This window comes from Raphanus sativus, chromosome 2 (genome assembly GCF_000801105.2).
Source record: "Raphanus sativus cultivar WK10039 chromosome 2, ASM80110v3, whole genome shotgun sequence".
In the NCBI taxonomy this organism is placed as follows: domain Eukaryota; kingdom Viridiplantae; phylum Streptophyta; class Magnoliopsida; order Brassicales; family Brassicaceae; genus Raphanus; species Raphanus sativus.
The window spans coordinates 3,755,168-3,765,192 of NC_079512.1; the positions used below are offsets into that span (position 1 = coordinate 3,755,168).

General features: G+C 33.8%; 1 protein-coding gene across 2 annotated transcripts; it reads right to left on the reverse strand.

The window, feature by feature from the left end:
* Positions 1 to 5,146: 5,146 nt before the first annotated feature.
* LOC108842283 (transcription factor bHLH96) lies at positions 5,147 to 9,209 on the reverse strand. 2 transcript variants are annotated; one of them, XM_018615148.2, is made up of 3 exons: positions 8,250 to 9,206; positions 6,141 to 6,542; positions 5,147 to 5,410 (listed from the first exon to the last, which is right to left on the reverse strand). In XM_018615148.2, exons 1-3 carry the CDS (start codon positions 8,712 to 8,714, stop codon positions 5,321 to 5,323), a joined length of 957 nt encoding a protein of 318 aa, XP_018470650.2. In that variant the 5' UTR covers positions 8,715 to 9,206; the 3' UTR covers positions 5,147 to 5,320. The 2 variants fall into 2 exon arrangements, with proteins under 2 accessions (XP_018470650.2, XP_018470651.2); XM_018615149.2 differs by lacking the exon at positions 5,147 to 5,410 and adding an exon at positions 5,427 to 5,626 and having other exon boundaries at positions 8,250 to 9,209.
* Between the last annotated feature and the right edge of the window lie 816 nt (positions 9,210 to 10,025).

Here is a 10,025-nt window from a genome sequence, read left to right on the forward strand (position 1 = left end):
CCTTAAAAAAACAAGAGAGAAAATGAGAAGAAAACGGTATCAAACCGTACTGATCATATTCTCTTCATCTTCAAAATACCATAAAATATGTCTTTTGTTATATCAATAAATTAAACATCACTGATTATGCTAGTTTCATCACTTGGTTATGCAGGTAGTAGAAGATCAGATGTCTTGAGGGCCGGTCTGCAAAGGCCTACATTTTTTGCGGGGTTGGTTTGGTCAGCTATTCCGCAGCCTGCATGGACCTGACCTACTGTGATCCGCTTAAAGACGAACCCGCTACGATACAAGACTGGATGGGAAACTTATTTGCTATCTCTAATGGTTCATTAATATTTTTATATCATGAGGACTGGGTTTCAAATTCTAGAGAATGTGGAATTAGGCAAATTAGTGGAAAGGAAAAACTTATAATTATCGATTATGGAATTGTATGTAATATTTTTTAAATTATATAATAACATAATTATCCATCGTTTAAAAAAATAACCAGTTCAACGTGAAATCGATACATGACATATACGGGGTTTTTGTGGGTCGACAAATTATATCTACACGCAAAAAATATCCTTATTAAATTAATAGAACGAAATAGTAAAATGTAAAGGGCAACTTGGAATACATACCAATTCCACAAATGGCTCTCATTTGAACCCAAATGAATTATCAAACCCGCCGCTTTCAGTGGGATTTAGGGCCTGACTGGTTCAAATACAGCGATTGCGAGTGTGGGAGTTTGCAGATGTGGGTAGTTACGGTTTCAAGCGTTATATAGTGTTTTATATGATTGGCATAACGTTTGAAAATTATTGCGTTTTGCGTAATATTTGTGACTAGTTTATTATGAGATACTACAGCGACTTAATAATAAATGACCAATACAAACATATTATAACATTATAAATATATAAAAATCATATTATTGTGAAAAATATAATAATTATTAATATGATTAGTAATATTATGTTTATTTATTTAATTTTTCAATTAGTTGAAGTTATAATTTAATATATTTTTTAAGATTTATATTAAAACTTTTAAAAGAATATTTGTTTCGTTTTATATATGTGTATATCTTTATATATGTATGTATATTAGTTTTTTTAAATTCTAATGAATAGCTAGTTTAAAGTTTTATAAAACAAATTATGATACTGTTTTGTGAACTTAAATTAATATATAAAATGTGTATGTATTTTTATTTATAATATTTCCATTTTTTAATTTTTAATTTTAAAATATTTAGAAAAAAATTTATATTTTTATCCATCCGCAACCGCAAACGCTAGCTGAAACTAACTTTTGATTTTAAAAGGTTCAGAGCGGTTTGCATGATTGCAAAAGATGCGTCTGCAGGTGATAACGGGGAAACCAGTCCGAACCTTAAACGTGTTACTCCTATTGGAATAAATAAACTCTTGATGAAACGACATTTATAATAGGAGAAAATGGATTAAACATTCCAAAGCTTATCTAACAAAATCGATATTCATATCTTGATTGTTAGTCATTTTAATCTAACCGGTATTATGTCCATAGCGGCTATAACAAAATTATGGTTGTTGTTTCTTGTTGGTTAAAACAAAAACAAAGAAATATATAGTATATATTATATAAAACAATAATTATATTTTTTTTCTTATTTAGTTTAGTCAAATATAAATATTTCAAGAGTATAATTTTCAAGAAATCATAATATCTTAAAATTAATAATAATTCGTAGAAAAATAATGCAAAAGATTAAACTTTTAGTATAGCGTTTTATTTATAAATAAATAAACAAAAAGCAAGAAGTTTTTTTTTGGGTCAACCGCAAGAAGTTAATATATAAATAGTACAATTATATTAAATTGCATCAAGATATTTTTTTAATATAATGTTATGTACAAATAAAAAAAATTATTGTCAAACATCTATATTATAAAATAATATATTCTAAACTAAATGTAATTTATAGAACGTAAAAATATACATGAACATTTTATAAAATAAGCAGTTTATGAGTTTATGTTGAACACAAGTTAAATCAAACAAGTACTGAAGACGCGGATCAAGTTCAAAGTATATACTCCCTCTGTTTTTTAAATATGTATGTTTTAGAGTTTTCACACATATTAAGAAAACACATTAATCATGCATTGTTTTTAGAAATTATCAAATTTCCATGCATTTTAACCAATAGTCTTTCAATAAATTCAATTAATTTTATTGAAAATTGCAATTTTAATATAGAAAACATAAAAAAATACATCTTTTTGAAACAAATATTTTTTCCAAAACATGCATCTTTTAAAAACAGACGGATTAGTTAATTGTGACATCCAAAACAAATATTTACTCATTTTTTGGTCAACAAACAAATATTTACTCTACGAAAAGTTGTTGATTCTAAGTCTCAATCATGAAAAGAGATTCTAAAACAGAGAACACGCATCAACTATACAATAGAAAGAATAAATTTTTATTTTGTGTAATCACATCGGTAGGTTTTACTCTTATTTTGTGTAATCACATCGGTAGGTTTTACTCTTTTACTATTTATGGCTTTTGCTTTTTCAACTCCGAAAGTAAAAAAACATAGATTCTAAAGATTTTGATAGGTCTTCGTGATAAGACAATCATCATCATCTTGTTCCATGAATACCACGTACTATTAATTCTGCGCATCTACGGTTTTTTTTTTCCGTCTGATAAAATTTCATTCCAAAAAAAACATAAATTCTTACACAAGTTGACGGATAACAAGACATCCCCAAAAAACAAAAGCCTAGACAACCCACACCGGGATGACTTACGGATACAAAGCAAAGGATTTAAGACCGCAACAACAACCAGAAATACAATGAACTACTACACAAGTGCTTGAACCAAATCAACGCAGCAGACTAGAGAAATAATAAACACATATCACTGATCGGGGTTTACCGCTGCTGCCCATAGCTCGCCACACGATAACCTCACCTCTAACATTCATACCATGACTTATCGATGCACACGATAACGTCCAAGAAACAAGAACCTGGGATTTCATAGCCCGCAAGAGGGACCATTACTAGATCCACCCTTCGGATATAGATACGACGTAATCAAACGTCCACTTACTCCAACATAGAAGCCCATATCGCATCTACGGTTTAGAAAAACAAATAAATAATATCAATATCATTATTTGAAGAGTTTTTTTGGGGAAGGGGGGGGGAAAGGGGGGGGAGGGGGAGGATGGGGCGGAAGAGAGTCAAGAATAACACCATCATAATTATTTAAGATCTTAAGTTTTCAACTTAAACATTTTCTCAAGGACAAACTGTGAAAAAACGGCCGGCGTGCTTCTACTCTATAACTCTTCAAACTCTTCAAACTTGTGAAAAAACGGTCGAGAGGCTCATCCTTTTCTCTACTCTATAACTCTTCAAACTTATGAAACAAAACAAAAGTTAGAGAGAGGAGAGAGAATCTTTCTCTCCTTCGTCTCTCTCCCACAAATCTTTCGCCAAACTTCGTCGTCTCGTGCAGCTCACCTCCGGCGGTCGGCGCGCCTCTCTTTGCCGTCGACCTCCCATCTCCATCGCCGCGTAAGCTTCAGTCTCAAACCTCGTCTTCCTCTGCCCTCACTACCTCCTCTTTGCCTCTTCTCTCTGGATTTCCACGACGGTGGACCTAAACAGCAGATTAGGGTGTCCTAACCCTCTCTGGAGAGTAGGCAAGGCGGTGTGTTGCAGTTCGAAGCGTGGGTCCTCGTTTTCTCCGTTTAGCTCAGAGCACTGTGACCAGATCTAGGTCAGATCCGGTATTCCAAGATGTGGAAAAGCAGATCCCGAGCGTCGCTGCCTCTCGTCTGCTCCGTTCCCATCCTGCCTCTTCAGTGCCTCTTATCTCTCGGTGATTCTAGGATTTGTAGAACCTCTCCTCGAAGACTCCGTTCTTCTGAGTACAGCGGAGCTGAGACACTCTGCCGAGGGCCTCTTTGTCAAGCTCTCTCTCAACTTACCATGGTAACAGCCGTTGGTTGTCTTCCTCCGTTTGTTGGTGTGCTCGGGTTTGGGGACTTCCCGGTCTGCCGCTAGAGCGTCTGAGGACCTTCAACACTTCGGCTGCCTCACCTGTTTTGTGGCCTCCCATGAGTCTGCCTGAGCTTCCAAAGACCAGAAGGAGACCATCGTTGGTATGTATCTGCCTCTCTCCTTCATTATCTCTGGTAATTTTTGAGCTCTTCTTCTGTGTGGAGTGGCCGGTTTCAGCCATCAACCTACCGCCTGCTTCGTCGTTGAACCTCCTGTGCTTTCATGACCGAGTTTGTGTTTGGGGTTTGGACTTCCGGATCTATCAGCGTGTGATTCTCTGGATTTTGTTTGTCCGGAGCAAACTCATCGATGCTAAATAGCCGGGGCCGGAGTTGTCAACCGCCTTCGTCTGTTCTGCTCTGAGTAAACCTCTGTATTCTCATTATCCTCTAGTCCATCTTCGATGTTGACCTACCGGTTCTTTCAATAGTTGTTTAGAGACCTTGTAAATATAGTTCTAGCGTAACTAGTTTCTTTAAGAACTAGCTAGAACTCTTCAGTTTCCTAAGTGTTTTTTTATCTTTTTGCACACTTAGCAAACCTTCTTGGTTTAATAGCAGAATGGGATCCAAGCTAAAAACTTGTATCAAATGTTCATTTTCATTAATGATATTCACATTCTTAGCAAAAAAAAAACTGTGAAAAAACACTTCCAAATATAATGTATACTCTTCTGTTTCATAATGATCCATGTTTTAGAAAAAAAAAATTGTTTCAAAAAGATCTATATTTTATATTTTCAATGTACGTAATAATGTAATAATAGCATATTGCAAATTTCAAAAACATTAATTGTGTTTCCTAAATTTTGATTGATTAAAATCATAGGAAATAGTTAATCACAGAAAATAATGTATTTACTGTCAAAATTTTATATATAGTTTTTTAAGACGTGTGAAAATTCTAGAATATATATCTTTTGAAATAGGGGGAGTTTTATGCAATAGCATTTTCAATCAGTAACAACCTGCCATACCAATTTCATCTGATTAAATAAAGCATTATCTTTAATTTTAACTTAGTCTATATTAGTAACAAAATGAAAACGAAGTCGTTTCAATAATGGGAGAAATAAAAGAAAATGAGGCATGAAGCATCAGCATACATTTAAAAGTGAAGCAGTAAGAAAACAAAAGACACAAAGACCAATCAAATTTATTTTTATCTATTTTAATATGAAAAAGGATATGAAAGACAACACATGAAAAATTAGAGTTCCTCTAAATGTGTCATAACTAAAACCCAACTATATTAGCTCAAGACGACTCTTCTTCAATCCTCCTTAGGATTTGATTCATGCCTGCTGCAATATCTTCCACTGTGTTCAACTGGCTCCCTTCTTCAACCTGAATCAACCCAATTTTTTAAATAAAAAGAATCAATGAAATATTTAAATATAAGTTGCATAAAAAGTGTTGATACATACCTAAAGAAAAACCAGAGCAAAAAAAAATGATAAAAGGAAATGTATATTATTTCGAGGAAGAAGCTTATGAATGTATCCTGAAACGAGTGGTGTCATTTCGTTCTGCCGTGTACAGTTCTGTGACCACCAAAAACTTCTACAGTACACATATAACACACATACACACATGTATAAACATATGTCATCTTTTTAGTCCCTGATCAGGAATCATTACCCATTTTTTTGTTTTTTGGTTAAATAAATATGCTGAATTTGACCCATTCCCCAATAATTGAGGCCAGCCTAACCAAGTAAAAAAACGAAAAACGATTTAAAATTGTTCTTCAAAACATTTTGGCCCAGAAAAATGAATCACAAGACACACAAATAGGAGACAAACTAAATGCGTAAACAAAAAAAGACACATTAAATGAATAAAACTTTATGATGAGAGAAAGAAGAGAAATCAGTGAGTCATTGACCCAAAACAAAGTATCAGAACAGTGATTATATAGTGCTCCACTAAGACCACTTTTATGTGGATAATACCACTTTAATTTGGATTTGCAACACAATATAAAACCCTAAATACGGTATTATATGTCACTTTAGCTCTGATTTCGTTAAGAAACTATAAAAGACAAAATAAAGTGTGAGAGGGATAAATGTACCTTTAGGCTGATGGAATAGAGGACGGAGTCGTCACGAGTGGTGACGTTGAGATGAAGAACAGTCAGCTTTAGGCTCTGTATCGATGCCGCCAGTTTAAGAAGCTGTTTCGGTCTCTTCTTGGCGAGTATCTTCACACTCGCATGGCTCTCCACCATCGTCACCTCTATCTCAGCCATCCCTTCAGCCACAGACGATGAAGAAGGTCGGCTAGAGTATTGAGGAAAAGCAAAGAACTCTGAGAACGGTCCAACCGAGCTGGCGGTCTGTTCGTCGGCGGCGGCTGCTGCTCCGGTGTCTACTGGAACGGTGGTTCTCTTTAACGGGGGCTCAATTGATTGTAAATGATGCTCAAGCTCCTTTAAGTAGTTAATGGCTCCGCCAACTATTGACGCTTGATCTCCCTTTAACCACCACAAACCATAGGTTAAGCCCATAGATATTGCAAAAGGTTTTCCAAAAAACAATCAAAATTTTATATTTAGTACATTGTTTTGATATTAAAGTATTCACAGTTTTATATGATGTCTATAGTCCTTTTTAGTGCAATGATGGTCAGGACTTTATTCGTGCTCCCACAAACCCACTACCCATAGTTTCCATCTAAAGAGAGTACATTGGCTTATACTATGAAGGGAAAAGGGTCTTTTTCAACCCAAACAATATCAGTCGTACCAAATACTACATGAATTATTGATCAGTGCTAAATACGACCTCAACTCAATTATAATTCAAAAATACTACCTACACTTATTAAAATATGCCAAAATCTACATGAACAATTGATCAGTGCTAAATACGACCCCAACTCAATTATAATTCAAAAATACTGCATAACTTCTTAAAACGTGCCAAAATCTAAATTGACCGTAAAGTAATTTAGTCAACCGTTAAAAAAACAAAATAACTTCGTTTTGGTTTAATCTTTAAAAAAAAAATATTCATTCTGGATTCGGATCCGGGCATTGATACACTTTAAAAGAGACACTCTAACCACTGAACTATAAGGTAAATTTTTGATATATACTTCTTCATATTCCCTGAATAAAACTTTGGTGATAATTGTTTCTCATTTTTATGAATACATTAACATATTTTTTAACTACCATATATTTAATATACTTATATTATACTAAAATATAAATATAATAAAATATTTTAAATTGCACAAATTAAATATAATTAAAATTTTGAAACTATTTATAAAGTTTTCTTATATAAATTATTGTAATTTTAAAAATTTATGATATTACTCCATTACTATAAATATATTATATTAATTTGTAAAAATAAAAAATTACCATTCAAATTTTTAAAATTACAATAATTTATATAAGAGAACTTTATAAATAGTATCAAAATTTTAAGTATATTTAATTTTGTATCATTTAAAATATTTTATTATTTATATTTTAGTATAATATAAGTGTATTAAAGATATGATAATTATTAAACATTTTAATATATTTATAGAAATGAGAAAATATTATCACCAAAATTTATTTGGAGAAGATGAAGAAATATAGTAGTATATATACTTTCGAATTCGTAATAATATATCAAATATTTACTTTAGTTCAGTGGTTAGTGTCTATTTTAAAGTGTATCAATACACGAATTCGAATCCTAGAATGAATATGTTTTTTTAGAAAAAGATTAAACCAAAACGTCGTCGTTTTGTTTTTTTTTTAACGGTTGACTAACTTATATTACGGATTCTGTAGATTTTGGTACGTTTTAAAAAGTTTAGGTAATATTTTTGAATTGTAATTGAGTTGATGTTCTATTTGATACTGATCAATTGTTCAGGTAGTATTTGTCACAATCGTAATTGTTCGGGTTGAAAAAGGCCATTTTCCTATACTATGAAAGCAATAACGTCATTCATTCGTTATATCAATTTTTTTTTTGTCAACCTTCATTCATCATTTTTATCAAACTTATGTTCAAACATATACACATATAGTCTACATATACTCCTATGTCCTAATGAAACTAAAATTCTAGAACATAGGCTTTGTCTTTGTCTTTATTTTCTTCACGCGTTAAGATAAGACTTCACGCGCTCAAACGAACATATACATATATAGCTATTGTATATAGAGACTAACCCTTTGAGCATAAGAAGGCGGCATGAGAGAACGGAGAACGGCGAGGTACTCGTTCATTTGTTTCCGGCGATTTCTCTCGACGGCGATGTGAGTCATCCTCTGGTTCTCGATTTCTTCCTTGTTCTTGCTACTCTTCAACCTTCTTCTCTTCCTCCTCCCCCCTCCCGCCGCCACATCCGACGACGGAGGTTGGTCCAAGGCAGATCCACAAAGAAGGTCGTCTTTTGGCAATTGAAGATGCTCCTGATCGTTTTTGTTATAGTCATCATTGGTGTCTTCGCTTTTACCGTTATAATTAATACTCGGAAACCCTTGTCTCTGTTCTTGCCCTAGCTTAATGTTGTTCTTGGTGTCTAGTAGATCTTGATTGTCTTCTTGTTGAAAGTAGAAGTCGTGAAACTGAAAATCTTTGCAAGAGATGAAGGAGAATTGATCTTGCGGGTAAACAACAGCCTCTAAGGCCATAATTAGCTACAAAGTTCGTCGAAAAAATAATATGCTCTCAGAAAATATGAAAAGGGTTCGAGCGAGAGAGAGAGAGGGAGGAAAAACAGACAGAAAGTGTTTGTCTTTCTCTTTTTGTCTCGAGAGTAAGACAATGCAAAAGGCAAATTAAACTTGTAATACTACCTCTAGGTTTACAATATAAAAAAGACAAAATAAAATATTTTCTCTAAAATAACTCAGCCAATTTGAATAAGAAATGAAACAAGAAGAAGGTCAAAGAAAGTTGTGGTTTTGATCTATGGAAGAGTGGAGATGCTTGTGAGCTTATAAAGCTGATGTTTTTGTTCTAACAACAGAAGATGTCCCGAAGAAAATCTAAAACAGTTGGGTTATGAAAAGTAGAAGATATAGAGAGAGACGTTGAATGTGTTTCTTTTGCACGTGAGACTATAGACCGGTCCACAGAACCAGAGAAAAGATTCTGTGTGTTTCTGCAGGCTTTGGGGTTTGTCTAGTTACGCTCATGTTAGAGGAGAGAGATATATATGTTGAAGTCTCAACTTCATACCACTACAAGAAAACATCGGTATTCTGAGGGACATTCCGAGGGAAAATGATTTCTTCGGAATTTTCTGACGAAAAACCGAGGAGATTCCGAAGAAACCCAGAAATGTGGTTTCCTCGGAATTTCCTCGGAATTTTCTGAGGAAATTCCGAGGAAAACACATTTCCTCGGAATATTCCAAAGGAATACCGAGGAAACCATGTCCGTCGACAGATATTTCTAAAATTCCGAGGACATTTCGTAGCCGTTAGAGAGCCGTTGGGATAGCCGTTGGACGATTTTAAAAATTCCTCGGAAATTTCGAGGAAAAGTAGTTTTTCCTCGGAAATTCCTCAGTATATCGGCTAGATTTCATGTATAAATACAGCCACCCCTCTTCCTCTTCATTCACTCTATTTCTTCTTCTTCTCTCCTACTATCACGAAATTGATATAAAAAAACATGTCTTCTTTAAATTATTTTCGTTCTTGGATCGATCAACCTCATTTGGATCCGGAGACGAGATTGCTTACGAAAGAATACCAACGAGGTATAACCGAATTCATGGGGTTAGTTCGCCGACAACCGGAAGCAGAAACATGTAAGTTAAGATGTCTTTACTCTAATTGTAAAATAGAAAAGTTATTAAAAAGTGAGATGTTTTGACTCATCTATATTTGAGTGGGTTTACACGAAGTTATAAAATTTGGTACCATCATGGGGAAACTGGTTATGAACTTGGTAGTACTAGCGAACCTCAGTCGGCGGTTAGATTAGAAGAACCA

Coding starts and splice junctions, on each gene's coding strand:
- LOC108842283 (XM_018615148.2), bottom strand. CDS start 8,714: ATGGCCTTAGAGGCTGTTGTTTACCCGCAAGATCAATTCTCCTTCATC. Junction 6,543..8,249: donor CGCCTTCTTATGCTCAAAGG/GTTAGTCTCTAT, acceptor TGGTGGTTAAAG/GGAGATCAAGCGTCAATAGT. Junction 5,411..6,140: donor TCTATTCCATCAGCCTAAAG/GTACATTTATCC, acceptor GGGTTGATTCAG/GTTGAAGAAGGGAGCCAGTT.